Source organism: Neophocaena asiaeorientalis, unplaced genomic scaffold (genome assembly GCF_003031525.2).
Source record: "Neophocaena asiaeorientalis asiaeorientalis breed wild unplaced genomic scaffold, Neophocaena_asiaeorientalis_V1.1 scaffold478, whole genome shotgun sequence".
Lineage (NCBI taxonomy): Eukaryota > Metazoa > Chordata > Mammalia > Artiodactyla > Phocoenidae > Neophocaena > Neophocaena asiaeorientalis.
The window spans coordinates 2356995-2379634 of NW_020173200.1; the positions used below are offsets into that span (position 1 = coordinate 2356995).

General features: G+C 50.5%; 1 protein-coding gene across 3 annotated transcripts in view; it reads left to right on the forward strand.

Moving 5' to 3' along the window:
• KDM4A (lysine demethylase 4A) overlaps window positions 1-20923 on the forward strand; it is a 42471-nt gene extending 21548 nt beyond the window's left edge. For 2 of the 3 annotated variants that reach the window (XM_024744738.1, XM_024744737.1), the window contains exons 12-22: window positions 3282-3402; window positions 6711-6892; window positions 8436-8640; window positions 9112-9188; window positions 9876-9931; window positions 11585-11693; window positions 12034-12219; window positions 15140-15310; window positions 18731-18850; window positions 19348-19440; window positions 19575-20376. In XM_024744738.1, coding sequence (XP_024600506.1) covers window positions 3282-3402; window positions 6711-6892; window positions 8436-8640; window positions 9112-9188; window positions 9876-9931; window positions 11585-11693; window positions 12034-12219; window positions 15140-15310; window positions 18731-18850; window positions 19348-19440; window positions 19575-19715 — 1461 coding nt within the window. In that variant the 3' untranslated portion in view covers window positions 19716-20376. Of the gene's footprint in view, window positions 1-3281; window positions 3403-6710; window positions 6893-8435; window positions 8641-9111; window positions 9189-9875; window positions 9932-11584; window positions 11694-12033; window positions 12220-15139; window positions 15311-18730; window positions 18851-19347; window positions 19441-19574 lie in introns of all 3 variants that reach the window. The other variant, XM_024744739.1, reaches the window with a different exon arrangement.
• Window positions 20924-22640: the final 1717 nt, after the last annotated feature.

Genomic DNA, 22640 nt, shown 5'->3' on the forward strand with positions numbered 1-22640 from the left:
CTTGCTCGGGCTCACCTGGCTCAATGGTTGAACGAGGGTTTGAACCCAGCCTTTTCTGTTAAATCCTGTGGGAAGTTAGAAACTGGAGTACATTGCAGGGAAAGGCAGCACTGTGAGGAACTGGAGGAGGAGTATTTAGCCAGAAGAGGAGAAAAAGTGGGAGGATGTTCAAATATTTGAGTAGATCTGACCGCTTTGGTCAGAGGCAGAGTGATGGTAGCAGAAAGGGCAGACTTAGACCCTGGCTGGGTTGTAAGCCCCTTACGGTTAGAAATCCCGTATCACCATCTCTGCGTTGCCGCAGCACCAGGCATGGTACGCTGGGCATATCTGCTGGGCTCTCGGGAAGCCCTTTGGTTAAACAGATGTGGACAGAGGTGGCCTCCTCCTTTCCCGAAGCCAAGTTCTGGGGTTCTTGGTCCTGACCCCTCTGCCTCCTCCAGTGCTTGCCTGTAAAATGATTCGTCTCCACCTCCTACCCCATATTCATTTTCTGTTGCTGCTTTAACAAGTTACACAAACTTCACAGATTTACCATCTTCTTGTTCTTCAGTTCAGAAGTCTGAAATAGGCCTCATGGTGCTAAAGGCAAGATGTCTTCAGGGCTCTGTACCTTTCTGTGGGGAGTCCATTTCCTTGCCCTTTCCAGCTTCCTTGGGTGCACCCGTATTCCTTGGCCATGACCCTTGCCTTCCACCTTTAAAGGCAGCAACATCTGGCCAAGTCTTGCTCATGTCACCTCACTTTGACAGTGACTCTTCTGCTTCCTTCTTCCATTATTAAGCGCTGTTTGAATACATTGGGCCCATCCAGATAATCCAGGATGATGGTCACCTGATTAGCAGCCTTAACAGTTCTTTGTCATGTTAACCTAACGTATTCACAGGGATTATTAGGACTCTGCATCTTTGGGGGACAAGCTTCTTCACCCATAAAACCATACTCACAAAGCCCCTATCTTAAAATACAATTGGAGGAAATTTCCTTCTCAAGCTACCATCTCATTCCTTTCCTGGTCTTCGCAAAAATAGTCTGTGTGGTGTACGCACTCCCTAGTTCCTTATTGTGTGTCTACTGGAACTTATCTCTGAAAAAGTCCTGGCACCTCCCAGTTGCTGAGTCCCTTGGCCACTGCCTGCTCAGCTCTTCTGTAGTGTTTGGACTGTGGGTTTCCCACTTGAGGGCCCCTTTCCCCCAGCATCTCCTCTTTCTTCTTACTCCTGTCCTGGAAGGCTTGGTCTTCAGTCAGTTTATCTTCCACTGATCATCTCATCCATTGCACGATTGAAATTCCGAGCCCAATGTTGAGGATTCCCAAATCCACAGCTCTTGCTCTGACCTTTCTGAACTCCCAGACTGAATTTCTTCGTGCCCCCTGGGTATTATATCCAGATGAAGGACCCACAGGTAGGTGTTGTGTGTACCATACGCAGCACATTTAACTTGGCTAACTTGGCTTGTTACCACTCGCCCCTCATCCACAGGAGCCCTCTTAGTCTCTCTCACCTTGGAGACCCAGGCTGGAAATCCCCACCTTCATTGGTTCCTTTATTCTCATGCCTTTACTTCCTGGTCTCTGCCACATCTCACATTTAGGCCTGTTACCTAGGTGGTCTTCGTAGTAGGGGATGCAAGAAGATTACGGGGATGCAGGAATCAGATAATGGAACTTTATTTTTATCTTAATCCTTTTACAGTCTATTTTTGTTTTAAAGTGTTTTGTTTTAAAGTACATTAGTGTATGTAATTCATCAGTAAGTATACGTGTGTTGGGGTGCATATCCCTACATTTTTTATTTTCCTGGTAACACTGTCAGATAAATTTGGTATTTCCAGTTTGTTTTAGACAAAGAACCCCTTCTTTAAGTGACCTCTTACTCATTTAAAAAATGTAAATCAAAAGCAGGGCTGTTGTGGTTGGAACGGAACCCCACCTGTTCACTCTGATGGAGGCTTTCTCAGGCCTCTTGATGTGCATTTTGGAAACTGCTGCTTTAGGCTGTCGGTGTAGTTCAGGGCTGATTAAAGCCTGTGCTTGTGTTAGCCTTTCGTGGACCTCCTCGGTAGGAGATCCCTACCATCCTCACTCCTCCACCGCATGGCACGCTGCCGTGAGCATCGTCACTCACGTAAGCAGGGAGCACATCCTAGCGGTACCATCTCTTCACACATTCCTTCCCTGGGCAGACCTTCAGACTCAGTAGGGTCTCGGTAAATATCTGTTGAATGAATAGGCAAATAGACCCTCAATTTATGTTTAGAAGAGCAGGCTCTGTGATTTGCTCAGCATTTGGTTTTTCTTGACATTCCAAGTGTGGGCCTTAAGTCCTGGGGTTCTGTGTAGTTGCACGTGGAGTCTGCAGGCCCAGTGTCCCTTCTCCAAGGTGGCACCGCAGTGCTGACACTTCCCTGCAGCGCTCTAAGGCATTGGTTTTGGTCACGGTTGCAAAGTGGCCCTCTTCAGGCCTCATTTCTTTGCTCAGTGGGTTTTGCTATAACCCGTGTCTCCTAATGTCAGCATAACCAAGTGTTAAATATGTTGGTTAGAAGGAAGCTCTGATGTGGTATTACTGGTTCAGTCCCGTACACCTTAAACCTAATTACATTTGCTCTGACATTATGTAAATGCAGCGTTAAATCAACCTTTCTTTCTGCAGTGGGCCAGAGTTTCAGAGGCGCTCTGTGTCCTGGCGGACGTTCTTCCCTGAAGAGGATCAAAGAGTATCAGCTAGAGCTGAGGTCTTGAGAGTGCACGAGGAGAAGTGGCCTACTTTCTTTTTAATGGGTTCGCTATTCCTCACCCCTTTGAATGAGGGGTGCTCTGGCCTTTCAAACCTGTTTGGCCCAGCTGCCTGATACTTTGTAACGGGTGCTACTGGCCTCCTGGTCCAAGGAAAGGGGCCTCTGGGGCTCTCAGACGTGGACACATGTCAGTGAGCTGAAGGAAGGGGCTCTCCTTTAGAGCTGGAGTAGGTTTATTTTTGGTACATTTGTTTCAGCCTGCTTCTGAGAAGGCCAGGACCCACACTGACTAGGCACCAATTTTGCCCTAAACGGTTTATATAATCCTGGTTTACACTGGTTTGTATGACACTGTCGTTTTGGCTTTTTCTAAGTCAGGTGTTTTCCATGTCGGGTTTTCCATTTCTCTGTGTCTCTCTGCCCCGCTCTTTCCCTTGGTTTTTTTTTTTTTTTTCCCTTGGTTTTTATTGTAAGACTGACTTTGCTGTATCCGGAAGTGGAGGCAAGACCAACTTGATTCCTTCTTGTGGTTTGTCCAGGTTGCGGATGAATACATGTTTTCTCTGGAGGAGAGTAAGAAGTCCAAGGGCCGTCGTCAGCCCTTAAGCAAGCTCCCCCGCCACCACCCGCTCGTGTTGCAGGATTGCGTCAGCGATGATGGTAAGTGTTGTTTTCACTCTTCACCACAGGAAAGCCGCTCTCACTGCATCAGGACCTCCTCCGATAGGACCTCAGGGGGCCAAGCTGAGGGCCAGGGGTGGGCCTGTGGCTTAGCTCTTCTCCCAGATACTCCATAAAGAGGGTAGGATTTCAGGTTATGGGATTTATAATCAGGTTTCATTATACGTTTGAGTGTCTTGGAATGTGCCTAATACGGGATAATTGGATGCAAGTTCTTCCCTCTTTTAGGAGGTCCAAGGCTGATTTTTCAGGATAACAGGTTCTGTAACTGATGCCAAGCCCTGTGCTGAATGTGGTGACAAATATAACTGAGATGTGTCCATGCCCTCAGGAAGCTCACAGGGTAATGCACTGATCTAAAGGGAGGAGATGTTAATCCAGGCAGACTGGACAGTGCCAGTAACCATGGCAAAGACAAGCAGGAAGTTATACTCAGAGGAACCAGCTTGCTGCAGCTGGCGTTACAGGGCCAGGCCAGGGTGGGATGGGCAGAGGAGGAGGAGTGAGGTGGTCGTGAGCCAGAGGACTTTGCCCATGGGCGTTCCGAGCCTTGCAAGTGTTTTATGCAGAGGGGTGATGCAGTTGGATTTGCATTAGAAAGATTGTTCCTAGACTTCCCTGGTGGTGCAGTGGTAAAGAATCCACCTGCCAATGCAGGGGACATGGGTTCGATCCCACATGCCGCAGAGCAGCTAAGCCCGTGCGCCACAACTACTGAGCCTGTGCTCTAGAGCCCGCGAGCCGCAACTACTGAAGCCTGTGTGCCACAACTGCTGAAGCCTGCGTGCCACAACTACTGAAGCCTGCGTGCCACAACTACTGAAGCCTGCGTGCCACAACTACTGAAGCCTGCGTACCACAACTACTGAAGCCCGTGCACCTAGAACCCATGTTCTGCAATAAGAGAAGCCACCGCAATGAGAAGCCCACGCACCGCAATGAAGAGTAGCCCCAGCTCACCGCAACTAGAGAAAACCCATGCACAGCAATGAAGACCCAACACAGCCAAAAATAAATAATAAATAAATAAATTAATTAAAAAAAAAAGATTTTTCCTAGGGATTGCATCTTAGGAGCAGAGGGCTTTTGTCATGACCTCTGTGAGATATGAGGGTCTGAACTAGGGCAGTGGAAGTAGGGGTGGGGGAGGATAAAGTCCACTGGGTTTGGCAACCTGACGTGGAGCTGTGAGGGTGGTAGGAAGAGGAAGCCTGAGCTGAGTGCCTCCCTGGGTTCTAGCGTTGCTTGGGGTGTGTGGAGGTGGTATTTGTTATCTCTATTAAATGCGGCTGCTCGGGGAGAGGGCACAGAGGCAGGGGTTAGGAAAACTGAGGAAGAGGAGCCTGTGAAGGAGACAGATGGGAGTAGGCAGGGATGCAGAGGAGAACTGGAGCTCCGGGAGTGATCGCCATCAGTGCAGTGTGGTCTCCTGTGCTTCCCGGGGCCCACAGACCCCGTAAGATCCGCCAGTGACCAGGCCCCTTTTTACTGCTGCCTGATGCCCAGCCTCCTCTTACCCTGTCTTGTCCTTGCCTGCTCCCATGGAAAGCCCAGAGTCTCATCAACCCTTCCTCAGCTCCACAAACCTCACGTTCCCTTTCTGATCTGATGTCGATGCCCATCTCTACTGTTTTCCTTGGTAGAAAGATCATGATAAGCTTGGTGGGAAAGCCTCTTCAGACCTTGTAGCCGGAAGCAGGCAGACTTCCATGCGGAGTCTTAGAAGCCCTCTGGGGTCTTCCTCCAGCCCCTGTGGGGGTCTCAGGTCCTCTGGATCGCAGCAGCCTAGCTTCTTGATTTCTCCCCAGTGCGCTAAAGCAATGTAGACTGTGGAAAACTGGGGAAGCGGAAAAAGTTACAAAGAGGACAGCAAGATTACCCCACAGAGATGACTACTGTGAACACTTTAATGTGTTAATCTTCCTGACTGTCCTCGTCAGATGTTAAATTATGTACACGTATGTCTTTGTATAATAACGTGAGATCATAATATGCCTCCCTCAAACTTTTTACGATTAAAAAATTTCAAACGTGGAAAAGTTGAAACAGTAAGAATACTGTGTCGCTTCCAGTATTCAACAGCTGTTGCCATTTTGCCATAATCACTTGTCTCTCCCTATGCGTTGCTTATGTACGAACAAGTACATGCATATTTGCTGTGTTGTTTGAAAGTCAGCTGTAGGCGTCAAGTCACTTCACTTAAAGTGTACCGATAGGCATCTCCTAAGGAGGATTGTCTCCCATATAAAGTTCACTGTCATAACACCTTGGAAAGTAAGCAGTAACTTCATAATGTCCTGATCCTCAGTCCATATTCATCTTTCCCTGCTCATTCTAAAAATGTGTTTTTATAGCTTTTTCCCTTTAAACCAGTATGAACCAAACTAGGGTCACGCACTGCATTTGAAAGTTTCTTTAGTCTCTTTTAGTCTCACGCACCCCTCTCTCCACTGAGAACATTTTTTCTCAGTTGAGGCATAACATACTCAGTGCAGTACATATGCCTTAACTGTGTAGCTCAATGAAGTTTTATCTATGTAAACTGTAAAATTTTGATTCCTACAGTTTTTATTTAACATAGTGAACATTTTCATCGTTCGTTCAGTATTCACACGTAGGACGATTCTTGGCCACTTTTGGTTTTATAAGCGGAGCAGATGTCAGTGTGGTAGGTTTTCTGTTGTGATTGTGAGCAGTCCGTTTCTGTTTCTTCCCTCCTGTCTCGATCACTCTTGTTCTGGCCGGGATGCAGAAAATATCTGTACTTGGATTTTGGCACCACGGCTCCTGGCTAGGCCTGATTGACGGGGCTTACGGGGGTTGGTTATAATTGTCTGCATCGGCCTAAATATGCTATGGTGCCCTTCACCGAGGTCACATGCAGCTGCCAGATCCCTTTGGATTAAACAGGACTGAAGGCGGAGGAGATAACTGTTTATTTGCACTGAGCTTGGGTTGCAAGGAGTAAACACATAAATGGGTATCTTCCGTAGTTATGTTCCAGAGCTTTCCTTGGGCTACTCAGCGTAGGACTCCAGGGTCTCTTGGAAAGTACGCCTGTCTGGGAAGGAGTGAGAAGGTCATTGGAGGGGCTGTAGCTGTGGATTGCAGGGCTCCCCACAGCATCATCCAAGTACTGAAGGAGTCTTTTGCAGATCGCCTCTGCCCTTTGCCTTTGTCACCCATAGGATCTTGGGATAGTCCAAACCTGGGACCAGAACCCTGGGCAGAGCCATAGCTGTGCAGGGCTGGTGCTGACTGACTCACGCCCCTGCTTCTTCCTCTAGATGTATCAGAACAGGGGACCCCCGAGGAGGAGGCTGAGGAGACGGAGGCCTGGGCCAAGCCCCTGAGCCAACTGTGGCAGAACCGACCTCCAAACTTTGAGGCCGAAAAGGAATTCAACGAGGCCATGGCCCAGCAGGCCCCTCATTGCGCCGTCTGCATGATCTTTCAGACTTACCATCAGGTAAGCCCACCACGTCCCCTCTGTTTACCCGGGACCAGCGCTCGGAGGAAAGCTAGGTTTAATGGTGGGGACACAGCTTGGGAAAGGCATGTTTTCCTAGTGTCTTCTGCCCCATCCACGTGTTGGAAAGGCTTCACCAGGCAGATAGCCATGCAGCAATGCGGGTGTTCCCTTGAGAATGCTTTGGGGAAGAGCTGAGGGTGTGGCTTAGGCTCTGGGGGATTCCCTGCTGCCCTTGGCACTCACACTGTTTGCTGAGGAATCTGCTCTGTTGTTATTCTAGTCAGTGATGATTCGTTCCAGGTGGTTTGTTGACCTTGCCAGTCAGTCTGGAGAGCAGGGGATTTCTTTAAATCATTCTGAATGTCAGGTGAAGAGTCAGTTCCTCCAGTGTTGTCTCTTCTTTCCTTTCCCATTGCCACCTCGGATGTTGGCAGTAGCGGAAGGGAATTTGGGAGGTGTAGGAGCAGAGAGCCTGCAGGAGGGAGGGGGATGGGAAAGCACCCTGGCTGAGCTTAGCCGTGCCCCTCCTACTCCTGGGGCATTTGATGGCTCCACCGTCATGGGTCTCTTTGGGTCCAGCTCTAGGAGGCCAGGAAGGCACCCACAAATCACACGTGCCAGATGACCAGGTCAGTCTCAGCTGGGACCTACACAGGGCGGCATGTAGAGAACCAGTCCCCTGATGGTGGTTAGAGTAGCATGGCTGCCACTGAGCCTGGCAGGGCCCCAGGCTCATGTTTGCCAAAGAGTGAAACTTCAGACCAGAGTACTTTTGAGTTAGTAACTCGTTCCTTCTTTCCATTGACCAAAAGCAAACCCAAAATGTCTCAATGTGCCCTTGCCTGTGAGGGAAGCAGGCAGATGGCCAGGCTGTACTGCCAGTAGGTCTGCTGAGAGGGGCTCAGAGTTTCATGAATGGCATAGGCTTGGGGGGTGACATGTTTCTGGGCCCCGTCCTTGGAACGGGGGTGATGGTGCCATCCAGTGGCAGAAGCGGCAGATTCTTGCAGTCAGGCTGTTTGCCAAGGGAAGTACATGGACATAATGTTCTTCCCAAGGGGGCCCCAAGCCAGGAGTGGCTCTCGGGGCTCCAGCCACGTGACAGTGCTGCAGCTCAGGTGACTGCTGACATGGGCCCCGAGAGGAAATCAGTGCTGGCCCACAGAAGCACCTGCTCTGCGTCCTCTCCCTGGGTGGGGCCCCCATGCTGTGCATCGCAGAGGGGAGCCACCAAGAGCAGCCTCACCAGCCTCTCAGTGCATTTTATTACCACTTGGTTTGGGAAGATTGAAATCCCAGTTGCCTCTTACCTCGCTTCCTTTTCTCACTTGTCCCCGGGGGCCTTTGTTTGATGCTGCTGTGAGAAATCGAATTGGAGTCATTGGAGGTAACTTCAGTTAGCGGCTCTGGGATAATGGCTGTGCACCTGGGAGCCTAGCGGGTACCCTGTCAGGAAGAGAGCCGCTTTCTGCTGACGGGGCAGGCGGAGAGCTGAGGACATGGGGCTGTTCACTGAGGTGTGCACTTGCTCCCTCCTTAGGTGGAGTTTGGAAGCCTTAGTCAGAACTGCGGCAGTGCTCCAGATTTAGCGCCCCAGAAGCAGAGGACCAAGCCACTGATTCCAGAAATGTGCTTCACCTCGACTGGGTGTAGCACGGACATCAACCTGTCCACCCCTTACCTAGAGGAGGACGGCACCAGCATCCTAGTGTCCTGCAAGAAGTGCAGCGTCCGGGTCCATGCCAGTGAGTGCCTCACTTCTTCTCTGCGTCCAGTCCCAGGGGCGGGGGCGTCTGACTGGAAGTCCTGCCGCCTCTTGGCCTCCCTGCGACCTCCCAGTGACCTCCCCGGCTCCCCAGTGCAGATTGCTTATGTGTCTGTTCTTGGAGTTCAGTGCTGATTGAGTCTGAGTTTCCTGTGACTCTGGGCTCCGTGCTTGTACTGTCTACCCTGGGCTGTCCCCTTGATTGTAGATACCAGGAGGGGATTAATCTCTGCTGCTCGCTAGGTGTTGGTAGCAGTGAATCTAGTGTCTGACTTTTTGAGACTGTGGGCCATACTGTATGGCTGACCCGTGGGGGCCTTGATGCTAGAATTCAGGGGTTTCTGTAAGATTTGGTTGTAGCTTTGGGAAGTAGTGTCTGGAAAAGAGTTGCAGGTCTACCTTCTGACTCTGGCCTCTGGGTTTAATTTGCTCACCTTGGTGTCCCTGTTAGGTTGCTACGGGGTGCCCCCTGCAAAGGCTTCTGAAGACTGGATGTGTTCTCGGTGTTCGGCCAATGCCCTGGAAGAGGTGAGTGCTTCCATGCTGTTGCTGTCTCCCTGTGAGACAAGTTCGCTCACGATCGGACTGTTTCACGCGGACCCTATGTCCCAGGGATCTGTGCAGTGCCTGGTACACAGTGATGTCGGTGAGCATTGTCGGAGTAAATCCCCACGACAATGAGAGTGTTTGCTGCCCACCTGTGGCAGGGCACGGTGGAGTCTGGAAGCTGTGTTTGCTTCATCGTGTCAGGACCAAGTAGAGGTTTTCCTGTGGATGGACCATAACCTCCTGTAAAGAATTGAGCCATCTGGTTGGAGCATCACAGTGGACTCAGATGGTTCACTTGGTGGCTTTCCTGTACTCCTCCCCTCTGTCTGGAACCTGGCAGTGCCCACACAGGAGGCAGGCAGAGCCCTGTAACGCCCCAGCTTGAGCAGGGCGTCACCCATGACTTTGCTTACAGTTGTCGTTAACAGTACCAGCGAAGACGGTTATGTTAAGTCAGGAGAGTAATTGGCGCGCTTCAGCCCCGAGTGGCCTCCCTGTCTTCCTGCAGGGGAGTCCTGGTTACAAGGTCTGTGCAGGCGAGGCCCCGCATGCTGTGGGCTGCTTTCTCACGTGGACGCTACCATGGCCCGCAGGAAGTGGCGGGGAGAGCAGATGGGATGTTAATGCCTCGGTGGTGACCACTCTTCCTCCCCGTCTTCTTGGCAGGACTGCTGCTTGTGCTCATTGCGAGGAGGAGCCCTGCAGAGAGCCAATGACGACAGGTGAGTTCTCTGGGCTCTGAAACCGAGTGCAGGCACGCCGCCAGGGCGGTGGCCGTCATCGGTATGACTGACGAGGACTTGGGAAGCACACTGTTTGGGGCCGAAATAGCATCTCCAAGACTAATTTTAAGGATGGGAAGCCGAGCAGTCCCAGAACTTTCCAACCCGAGCTTCCCCTCTGAGGCAGTCTTGTAAGTAACATCCTCCTTTTGGAAGAGCTAAGATGGACTCACGAGGGTACGAAGACCCTGTGAAGGTGATGTGGGGGCTTCGTGGAGGAAGTGAGGACAGTTACCTTGTTACAGCTGGGGCTGGTACAGAGGTGGCCACGGCTGTGAGCTAGTGAGCCCTTCCTGCAGGCGGACTCCCTGGCTGTTGGGAATGAGGGCAACTGTCCTTAAGAAGGACAGTGGGACGTTGAGGAGGGCCCAGCCATGACTACCCACTACTCAGTCGATTCTACAGAGGGTTCTGGGTACTCAGCCCAGAGCTGGGCTTCTTGGCCGTCTGGCAGCTCGCTTTCACTGAGCTGAATTTTTGTGCTTGGTCATGTATGGCTCAGTGGTTCAGAGGTAGAAATAAATGTAAGGTGAATGAGGTTTTTGCCCCGAAGACCGGCTGCTTAGGGGAGAGTACTCCCAGGTCGATGGGGAACCAGCAGTGAAGACCCTGCTTCCAGCTAAAATCCTGTGGGAACTTGAAGCACACATACCGCCCGGCATCCTGCCTCACAGGAATCCCCTTCATGCTGTTCCAGATAGATGGCTGCTCTGCTTGCTGCTTCCACTCCTCTAAAGGCACTTGCTGCGGTGACTTGAGGTCACTGTGTTCCTCAGAATTGCAAGATAGTGCTGTTAAAGTTCTTCCTTTTTTGCAATGGAAAGGGCTCTGCTTGCACCTCCCACCTTTACCTCACGATCCTTGGTCTGCCCTCCAGGGCCACGCAAAACAAATCTGTTCCCACTCACACACTGCAGGTGGCTTCCACGCAGCCCCAACGCTGTCTGTTGTAGGTTTTCACGTGGCTTGATCCTGAGAGTTTTCACCGTCTTAGTTAATCTCATCTTGGTGCGTGTCAGTTTCCCCAAATGCCCAGAACTTACTTTAATAATTCTCTAAGGGTGTCCGTTGAACAGACCTCTCAGAGTTAGTGGAGCTAGGGCCAGACCTTAGCGAGTGAGTCTGAGGTGGAGGAAGGGAGAGGTCACTTCGGCCCCGGGAGAGGTCTGGCCAAAGGCCTGGATGGGGAGGGCTGGGATTACCGGTACATTGGGGCGCAGCTGGAGATATTTTGAGGAAGTGCCCAGGTCCTCTGGTAAAAGAGGTGTGTATGGGGCTTTCTAATTTATTCTCACTCCCTGGAACCTGCCACACGCAATTAGCTGTGGCTCTGTTCCTGTTGCAACAGGTGAGTGAGTGTGTCAGAAGTGTGACCCTGCGCTGACCCGGGACGTTGTGGTGGGGACCTTCTTCCGCTTCCTCAGCGTGGAGACGCTTCTGGTCTTAACCTCACTGGGTCCCAGGAACTTGCTGGGAAGTCCAGTGGTCACGCTGGGTAAGGGAGGAAACGCTATAGACAGGCCCATGTTAGGAGAGAAGGCCACAGGGCCTTGGAGCTGCAGGGGGACTGAGGTGGCCTTTGCCTTTTGACAGGTGGGTCCATGTCTCGTGTGCGGTGGCGATTCTGGAAGCGAGATTTGTCAACATTGCAGAAAGAAGTCCAGTGGATGTGAGCAAAATTCCCCTGCCCCGCTTCAAACTGGTAAGCAGAAAGAGATGGGCTTGTGACCCTACATCCCTTCCCTGTTTCCGAGTCTCTGGATAGAGGGGAACATAGCGTTTAGGAAGGCATCGCCTGGTTGGCCCAGTGGCCATCCTTTACCCCTCGGTTTCGTTCATGGTTTACGATTCTCCCCCTCTGGTTAAAACTACTTAGTGAGGATGCCTGTGACTGGACACGAGATTAACAGAGGGTGCGTGTACCCTCGTGTTTTGGGAAGGGGGTGGGCTCTTGCTCGTAGGACTGTGCATTTGGGTGCGGGTACAGTAGAGGAGACCATCCTAGTTCCCAGAGTCATTGGCCTGCTTCTGCTGTGTTGTAGAAATGTGTCTTCTGTAAGAAGCGGAGGAAAAGAGCTGCTGGCTGCTGTGTGCAGTGCTCTCATGGCCGTTGCCCAACTGCCTTCCACGTGAGCTGTGCTCAGGCTGCAGGAGTGATGATGCAGCCGGATGACTGGCCTTTTGTCGTCTTTATCACCTGCTTTCGGCACAGGATCCCTAACTTGGAGGTGAGGAGGGTGCCATTCTAGAGTCCTCTGGACGGTTTCTGGGATCATTTTCTCTGCAGGCTCTCCATTTATTGTGTCAGCAAGTAGCTCCTCAAGCGCTGTGCTTCTTGGAGACTGCTAATGAGTATGGGGTTAGGAGATGGCCCCTGTGCATCCTCTACCTCCTGCTTTGTGCTTCCCAATCCAGTGGAACCAACTGCTGGTGGTTGATTCCTTGTTTGCCTCTCCTCCTGGATAAACTCCTTGAGGGTCCATGTCTTGTTAATCTGGGTGTCCCTATACTTAACCCAGTGTCAGGGACATCGCAGAAGCTCTGTAAGTGTTGTGAACTGATGGGAAGAAGAGTTAACCGTTAACCCCCATACAGTAGTGATTTTTGCACTTCTCTGAACGGTGAAGCTTAAATGGGTCTTAAACAATAAGAAGGAATTGTGAGCAGGAGTGCAGTCAAGTCTTCAGAAACAGAATGAGCGAGTCTCAGAAGAAGGAACGTGTGAGACTGGCTCTGGGAACGTGGCAGGGGATGGTACTGGAAAGGCAGGCAGTGCCAGAGGATTAAGGCCCTGGGCTGCCACACTTAGGGGTTTGATGTCTCTTCCACTAGGTAAGGGGAACTTTTCCAATATTATGATTTTGAGCTATATGTTTTTTTAACAGTTACTCTGGTGGTGGTTTGCAGAAAAGATTGAAGGAATAAGAATTTGAGGCCGGGAGACCAGTTAGCCTAGGCGAGAAGTGAGGTCTGAAATGGGAACACAGAGGGAGAGCTTTAGGGTCACAGCCAACGCTGGGATCCTACAGTGGGTAGAACTGACGGGGTTTGTTGGCTGCCATGAGGAGCGGATGAAGAAAGAGGAAGGGATGAGGGAGTGTGAATTCAAGATGACTCAGGCCACTCCCTTAAAGGTGGAAGGGATGCTAATGTGGTATTAACTGCGATCAGGAACTGAGATGGGGCAGGGCTGTTTTGCAGAGGAAAGTGGGGGAGATAAAAATGAGGGAAAGACCTGTAGACTTTGAGGTCGCTGGAACATTCTGATTGAGGTACCAGGAGGCAGCTAGATTAGCTGGGTTAAGATTTGGATATTATCAGCCTTTAACAGCATAATTAAACCTAATTCCCGTTAGAAACTGGACTCTGGAGATACCTAGTATAAGGAGCAGATGGTAGAGCAGGAAGCAGCGAAAGCAGCTGAGAAGCAGAGAGACGTGGAGAGGAGAGCCCCGCAGCCAGCAGAGGCTGAGGAGGGCCACGTGCTGTCGTGAAGACAGGGCTGGTGGCGTGGTCACGGTGCACCCCAAACCGGGGGTTCCATGGGTAGTCAGGTCAGAAGCCAGAGTGCCATCAGTGAATTACAGTCCAATGGAGGAGACGCCGATGAAGGCTTGTCAACAGTGTGGTGAAAACACTCATAAAAGGAAGGACACAGTAGAGCACCAGCCCAGAGGACAAGCTGTCCTCCACCATGGAAAGGGCCCCGTTGGCTGACTGGATTCCCCTTTTTCATTCAAGATGTTCTACTGAGCACAGGAGGTGGGCGGAGGTGGGTTAGGAGCTTAGGAAGAGGGAAAGAGGAATAAAAGCTTGAGGTACCGTTGAGTCCTGGCTGTGGTAAGGAGATAGGAGCTTTGTGTTGGAACAGGGTAGTGATTTGCTGATGGTCATTAGCCCCCCATGCCCTCACGTTGGCAGATGTAGATGGCTGGTGCTATGAGGAAACAGGGTACTGTTGAGTATTTCTTTCACCGATTCATTCTTCACATACTTACTGGGCATCTGCTACATGTCAGGCACAGTTTTAGGTGCTCGGAACATGCTGGTGAACAAGACAACAGAATTGGCAGATGTAGATGGCTGGTGCTATGAGGAAACGGTACTGTTGAGTATTTCTTTCACTGATTCATTCTTCACATACTTACTGGGCATCTGCTACATGTCAGGCACAGTTTTAGGTGCTCGGAACATGCTGGTGAACAAGACAACAGTGCCTGCCCTCCTGCTGCATTTAGTGTAGTTGAAAGACACGTAGAAACAAGTAAATGTACAATGTATCAAACGGGGAGAAGGGCCGGCATAAGAGTAAAGCTGGATACGGGAATGGAGGAGGAGAGGTAGTAAGGTCGTCCACAAGTGGACACTTGGATGTGAGGGAGCCAATGTGCAGATAACTGAGGAAGAGCCTTTCAGGTAGAGGGAACAGAGGCACAAAGACCCTGAGGTGGGAACACTCTTGGCACGCATGCTCAGAGGACAGAAAGGAGGCCAGCATGGCTGGAGCACAGAGCTTGGGCAGCTTGGGGAGGGGCGGTTGGACACAAGACCACCAGATGCTCTGTGACTTCATTTGCATCAAGGACAAGTTCAGAATGAGAAGAAGGGTGATGTGAGGGCCCCAGAGATGGCAGAGCTGTGGAGCTGTGTATAGTATGCAGCTGAGGACATCCAGGGAACCTTAGTCTTTGTGCCCTGGCCCTGAGGGTAGAGCTGGTGCTAAGATCTGTGTGGAGCATTGTGTGGGGACCCTGGGCCTCAGATCACCTGTTGAGTGTCCACTTTGATGTATGTCTAAACTGTGTGAATTAGTAGGTGCTGTTTGGTCAGCTCCTCGAAACAGTAGGGAAGTCACAAGAGTCTGTTTTGGGAGTTTGTGGTGAGACAGGATGGTAAAGGACCAGTTGTGGACTGGGAATGAGGGAGGAGCTATATTTATGGGGAAAATATGACACTAGGTTCTTCCGTGTCCTGGCTGGGGTGTGGACATCTGGAAAGGCCTGTTTCAGCTCCCATCTCCTGCTCCTTTTTACTTTTCCTGTCTCACGCTTATCTTTCCCTGGTAAAGAAGAGCCCCCTGATCTTGGTCCCCGTTTGCTAGGCCTGTCAGCTCAATGTGGGCATAACCCAAGCCTCTGTTTCTTCCAGCGTGCCAAGGGGGCCTTGCAGAGCATCACTGCGGGCCAGAAGGTCATTAGCAAGCACAAGAATGGGCGCTTCTACCAGTGTGAGGTGGTAAGGCTCACCACCGAGACCTTCTATGAAGTCAACTTTGACGACGGCTCCTTCAGCGACAATCTCTATCCCGAGGACATAGTGGTAATGTCTGCAAGGAGCTTCATGGGCATTTTGGGGTGGGGGAGTTTCTTGGTCTGACTGGCAGACTGGCTGTGGGCCTGCCTGCCTTTTCTGTCCAGGCCCATGGTCCCATCATTCGGCCCCCAAACAGAAAGAAGTGTTTGTACCGGTCTTTCTGTACAAAGAATATCGTGTGCCGCTAGGGTACCCTGCTTCCTCTAGAAGCTTGTAGGAACTGGCGTTTTTTGCAGTTCTTTGAAACATACTTGTATTTTAGTCTAAACTGCCCTTTGAAGGTGTTCTGGTGCAGTGGAAGAAGAGCCCAGGCTTTGGAATCGGACCAATGTGCCAGTACCAGCTTCATTGCTTAGTAGCTGTGTGATTTTGGGAGAATTAGCCAGTTATCTCTTTTCTGCCATGCCCTCTTAGTAGATTTATGGAATTTGCTTTTGGTTCTTTACAGTTGATGCCTTTGGGGGCTGAATAGAAACTGCTTGGAGATATCCCTGGCCTGCTTGTGTTATCAATACCTGAGACACTGGGGGCCCTGCCTGGACTCAATCCTAGGTTTCCTGGCTCTGGACTCAGCACTCAGTTCAGGTTTCCCCTGTCCATTGTTCGTCCGTCCGTCCGTCCTCATCCCACCCACTACCCCCACCCCCACCTTTTCATGTTAGACCGAGCACCAGCCTAGTGGAATGAAGCCACTTCTTCCTTAAACAACAGGTATTTCCCACATCTCTACCACGTTAGCAACTTAGTTGCTAAAAGTCCATTCATTAGTTGTGAGGCAGACTTCCATGTAGTGAAGATGCTATCGGTAGTGTTTGTGGCAGTAGACTAGCTATGCTTTATTAAGCTCTTCCAGTTTGCCAGACACTAGGCTAAGTACTTTACTCGGGTATCTCGGTCACTTCTCATACCAACTCTGAGAAGTAGGTGGTATCTCTAACTTAGAGAACACTGATCTCAGGACTCTTCTAGAAGTTACTGAGGACCCCAAAAGAGCTTGTATATTTGTGGGTTATGTCTATCAATATTTGCTCATTAGAAATGAAAACTGAGGTGAATTGATTTGAAATAATCCATTTTTTAAAACGAAAAATTATTTTAAGTAAAACAAAAAATATTAGAAGAGTGCCACTCTTCTACAATTGTGCAAACCTTTTTTACCTCACATCTTCAGTTCGTTGCAATATATTGTTTTGGTTAAAGTATGTGAAGAAAACTCGGTCTCACACAGATATGTGATTGAAAAAGTGAGGAGTAAAATTTAAGTAGCCTTTCAGATGACTGTGGTTATTCTACTTTGATACTACACCAGACCTCAACGAGTGGTAGTTTCTTAAAAGTTAGCTGCAGTGTAGACTCTGAAGGCAGCTTGGTGAACATACCCTCTAACATTAACATTCTTTGGTCTGTCTTACACTGAGAATGGCTCTTTCGCTCATGCGTGATTTTGTACCATCATCCATATTGGTGCAATGGGCTATGTAGATCTTCCAGATGTCGTTAAATTTTATTAGACAATTCCAAAAAAATCATTTTCATTTGTAGCACTAAGCTCAGAAAAATCTTTAAATTTTAGGGAGCTTCAAGCTCATGGACACAACTTCTCTGAAATTGTAATTTGTGCTTGAAAGCTTAGGTTTTATCATTGGCAGTATACTGTCAGTCCATTTTCCTCGAAGTGACAGGCTCACTTCATTCATTTTCAAGAAGATGTCTGCCATTACCCAAGTCTGAATAACCACGGTTTGTCTGTCAGTCATGTTTTTCAAATAAAGCTGGTGTTTCATGAAAAAAGCAGTTACTTCTTACAACTCAAACAGTTACAGCATGCTTTTCCTCAAGACAGCCATCACGCTTCAGCGTGTAGCAGAAGTGTCTTTTGAGTACTTAACGCATGTACTCAAAGACTGAGGTTTCACACAAAAATTTTTTCTGCTTCATCAAGGGACGTTGTTATATGAAACCAGGTTTTTTCCTTTTGCTCCTAAATCATGAGTACACAGTGGTTAAGAACGCAGCAACAAGTAGTAGAGCTTCGGGCCATTGCGTCAGTTTGTGCTGAAGCACCGGCAGTTGCACCCGTGTTAGGTGTTACACCATCACTGGAAACGTCTGCGCAGTGAAAGAGGCTAATGTTTTAATATTATTGTGAAAACCATCGTGCTCTCACTAACCCCCACTCAGGAACCCCCGCTAAGGTCTGCAGACCATACTTGGAGAACTGCTCTTGTAGTAAAACTTAATACCTGAGAACTTAAGGGATTTATCACAGATCACATATTTGGCTAGTTAATACTTCCACTTCAGATTCTTTTGGGGGCAGTACTTTCTACTTGGTTGTTGAATTCATACACGATATAGTTACTGAGTACCTGTCAATAATGAGTTGGCAATACAGTATAGAGCCATTTCTATTCAGTAAGTGAGTTGGCGTGTAGAACCTTCCTAACTCTTGTCATGTAGTGGAATTGGTAAGAGCAGTTGGAATATCACAGCATTTTAGACTCTCTGCCCTGCTTCCGCTCCAATGTGTACTTTTTTGGGCCATGTCCGCAAGGACCTTCTCCCAGGTCTACCCATCAGACCTTTTATTCAGCTGCCATGACCATGTTCATACACTGACCTCCCACTATATACCAAGCCCTCTGCTGGGAATGCAGCAAGGACTCCACCCATCCTTAGGGTTCCCCTGTCTGCAGGGAGTAAAAGTCCTAAAGTTTTTTGCCAGGTCCCATGGTAGGTGGTCTTTTATTACCTTTCCTTCAAAAAAAAGGTTAAGAACCCTTTTCTTTCCTTTTTTTAAAAACTTTATTTGTTTTTATTTATTTATTTATTTATGGCTGTTTTGGGTCTTTGTTGCTGCACGCGGGCTTTCTCTAGTTGCGGCAAGTGGGGGCTAGTCTTCGTTGTGGTGCCGGGCTTCTCATTGCGGTGGCTTCTCTTGTTGCGGAGCACGGACTCTAGGCGCGTGGGCTTCAGTGGTTGTGGCATGCAAGCTCAGTAGTTGTGGCTCGCGGGCTCTAGAGCGCAGGCTCAGTAGCCGTGGCGCACGGGCTTAGTTGCTCCACGGCATGTGGGATCTTCCCGGACCAGGGCTTGAACCTGTGTCCCCTGCATTGGCAGGCGGATTCTTGACCACTGTGCCACCAGGGAAGTCCTAAGAACCCTTTTCTTAAATAGTTGAGTAAAGTTTGAGTATTTCTTCCTGGCAGAGCCCTGTCCCCCTGTCCCTTAGAGAGACAGTTGAAGGAACATGAGAAGGGCTCTTGATCATGGCACATGTCCTTTACATTTATTAAGTTTATTATGGCTGCTTTTTTCTGTCACTTAGAAGCAGCAGCAGCCAGCAGAGATAATGGGGTGGACTTGGACTTAGCACGTCTCTCAGGTGGACCTTCCTTTCACCCTTCTTCCTTAATGTTCCCTCAGAGTCAGGACTGTCTCCAGTTGGGTCCTCCTGCTGAAGGGGAAGTAGTCCAAGTGAGATGGACAGACGGCCAAGTCTATGGAGCCAAGTTCGTGGCCTCTCACCCCATCCAGATGTACCAGGTAACCAAAGGCTTTTGTTGGGGATGGGGGAGGGGGCCTGATTAATTCAGTGTTTCCTCTTGAGCAAGAGGAAGTCTTTGCTCTTGGGAGAGCTAAGGCAGTGGTCCCCAACCTTTTTGGCACCAGGCACACCGGTTTCGTGGAAGACAGTTTTCCATGGACGGGGGTGGGTGTGGTTCAGGCGGTAACACGAGCGGTGGGGAGCGTCTGATGAAGCTTTGCTTGCTCGCCCACCGCTCACCTCCTGCTGTGCGGCCCGGTTCCGAACAGGCCGTGGACTGGCACCAGTCTGCGGCCCGGGGCTTGGGGACCGCTGAGCCCCTTTTCAGAGCTAGGGGCTGCCCTGTGTCCAGTCTGCCAGGTATGGCTTCAAACATGGCAGGCCTTACTTCAGTGTTCTAAACCCTTCCTGTGACTGCAGGAAATTGCCACTGTGCGTGATGGACCAGGGAGAGAGTCAGGGATATCTTAGCTAAAGGCCTTTGTTTCCTTGGTAGGTGGAGTTTGAGGATGGCTCACAGCTTGTGGTTAAGAGAGATGACGTGTACACGCTGGATGAAGAGCTTCCCAAGAGAGTCAAGTCTAGACTGGTGAGTGTGTACTTTCTGTGTGCCCTTGGTTCCCATCTGGGAGGGAGGGAACAAAGCAAGGATGTGTCCCCTTGTTTTTTTCTTCGGGGTGGTTGGCCATAAAGTGCTCATTTGGCTTGCCTATTCCTCTGTAGTCAGTAGCCTCAGACATGCGCTTCAATGAGATTTTCACGGAGAAAGAGGTTAAGCAGGAAAAGAAACGGCAACGAGTTGTCAACTCAAGATACCGGGAAGATTACATTGAGCCTGCACTATACCGGGCCATCATGGAGTAGGTGCTTCCAGCGGCCAGGAGAGTCCCAGCTGCCAAGGCGAAAGCACTCGGGTTCCACAGCACAGCAGACACTTGGAACTCTGAAGTCTCTAAAAGTGAACTGTAAAATGAAAAGGAATGAAATAACCGACCCCATCATCTTCTCACCCCACCCTCATCGCATTCCACTGTAATGAAACAATAAGCCGTACTTGGACATGTGGCAGCAGCCGCTGATCTCCCAGCTGATGGGCTGAGCACTGGAACGCTGTGGCTGCATGGGCCCCAGTCTGTAATGGGGTCGACTGTGCTGGCTGGGCTGGTTGCCCTGTTCCTGGCCTTGGACTTAGCTTCCTAATGATCACCTGCACCAACTAGGCAGAGGTGCTGGTGCTTGCCCCCTCCCCCTTTTTGTATTTATGTGTGTGTGTGTGTGTGTGTGTGTGTGTGGTGTGTGCGCGCGTGTGTGTGCGTGCGTGTGCGCGCACGTGTGTGCGTATGTATGTTTGGTCTGGACCAGCTTCTGCCAGCCCCTGGCCTTTACTTTCTTCCTTGCCTATCCAGGGCAACAAAAATGTGAAATTCTGCCCTCAGCCGAACTGAGTAAGGGCCCCTGGGGGTTGGCTGGAGATGGCTGTGGCATCCGTTTGTCTCTGGAACTGCCTCAAGAGAGTGCTGGCAAAGCTGCAGTGATGAGATGCTAAGGAGTTAACGCCACCTCTTTGCCTTCTCTTGAAGGAGAAGATAGGGGTAACCTGGGTGTGTGCCCATATCACTCTAGGCACAGAGCCCCTGTGGACAGTATTAAAGGGTGTGGGTGGGGAATACTCTGAAGGGGGATCTAATGATGGAAGCAGGCAGAGCCTGGCGGGTGAGTCTGTCAACAGAAAATTGCAATCATGCAGGGGCTGGGAGGGTTAAGATGAACTGGGGCCGCTGGAGGCCAGGGGGTGGGTTTAGATATGCCCCCTGGTCTGGGGGTGGGAGGGAGCTGATTTGGGAGCGGGGTGGGACTGGAGGGCAACACTGAAGGGGTTAAACAGGTTTTTGCTCCTTATGAATTTGTTTGCCTGGGCCCAGGGTTGGAGGGATTCACACTTATACCGTATGTATACAAGAATCAGATTTATAATACTTCCCCTTTTTTTGTTACGTATGAACGCTATAAACCAAATTATTTTGAAAACCGGTGCATCACCTTGTCCTTAGCAATAAAACGTGTTGAGCAGAGGATTGGCTGTGTCTGCCCCAAGGAGCCTGAGTGGCCCAGGGTCAGGCCGGGAGTGTATCTAGAGTCATAGGCTCTGGAGCAGGGCCATGCATTTTAAGAAGACTCAGTAAGGCAGGATCTAGGAAGCCCTCCTAAAGAGATGGGCTCCTTGTCAAGTTCTGGTCCTGTGGCTCTGTATGGTGGGACCTGGGAAGTAGAGGCACCTCTGGCCGTGAGTACCTCCTTTTGCTTCTCTGGCCCTAGAGATGGGAAGGAAGAGGGGATAGATGAAGGACCAGACCACTTCCACAACTTGTAAAACTGAGTTTGATCTCTCTCATCTTGACCCCACTTGTTAGCTTCATCGAGCAGGTGTAAGTTTATGCCAGTGTCCGTTCCATAAAAATTGTAGAACCAGCTTGAAAGAAGGCAGTACATTTTAGGTGCTTGAAAAGCAAGGGATTGACAACCCCTGCCCCCCACCCTGTGCGAGCTTCCCTTAGGTCCTGAAGCTGTTCTGAGTTGCCTGTAGTTGGTGAGACGCTTCCCCGGAGGAAGACCCGGTCCCTTGGACCCCCATTGGGTTCCTGAGGTCCAGGTGGACAAGGTTAGAGCAGCAGCAGCAGCAGCAGGGGTGGGAGGGGCAGTGAACTGGGCACAGCAGAGCTGTTCAGCTGGTCTTGGACAGCCAGGCACTAGGTCCTATTTCTTGGCCCCTGCCAGGTGCGGGAGAATCTTGGGTCAGCTCAGCAACTCAATGCTTCTTTGTGTCCTGGGGCTTGGGAGGTGGCTGCCACCTCTGGTGTCTGATTGTGGGGGAAGGGAGGAGCAGCAGGTCTCAAAGATACCTACTTTTCTATGCCAGTTCCCTCCTGGGGCCAAGAAAGGGAGGTTGAATTTTTTGTCCAGCACCCAAGGATTCCCAGGTGAGCGTGGACAGAGCCAGACCTTAATGGATTGGCAAGCCCTGGGAGCACACATCTTTGGAGGGAAGAAACACTTCCCCAGACTTGGCAGGGTCCCAGACCTCCCTGCATTTCACTGACCCTACCATCCCCAGCCCTGCTGAAGGACAGGCAGGGTAGTCCCTTCTGTAACCGCAGCAGAGTTCTTGCTCAACAGCTGACTATTTTTCTAGAAACTTCCACGTTTTGTTTTGGTCAAATGTAATAACCTCCTGGGAAACTGAAGTTTAAGGAGGTGATGAGAGCTTCAAGTCCCACGGAACAGGCCCTCTTGCCTGCAGTCAGGCCCAGGCCTCAGCGGACTGACTGACTCCAGGGAAGCGGGCACCAGCCTGTCTTAGGCAGGCTCCCCTCAGAAGCCTTTTGGCCAGGGCAAACTGCCCTCCTTTGGTGAGGCAGCGTCTTTGGGTGGGCAACCAAGGATCACAGCCGGACAGTTCCTCCTCTCTTCCCTAACTCCCCTCGGGGGAATAACGTTTTAAATTGTGCCCCAGTAGGGTGGGAGAAAAGCTGGGACCTCTGGAACTGAAAAGGGTAGACGAGATGGGGCGGAATGGTCCTGTGCCCGGAATAAAAAGAGGCTCTAAAGTAGTAATAAGGGCAGCCAGCGACCGCTGTCCACCCAACTCCACAGGATTGAGCAGGGTCGCCCAGCCCGTGGAGGTCCACAGCCTTGTGTCTCAGCCTGCTTCCAGGCGGATGCCTGCGTCCCTCAGTGTGGAATGACCGTGTACCCCCGTCCCTCGCACGGCCGAGGAAACAGGCTCTCGAG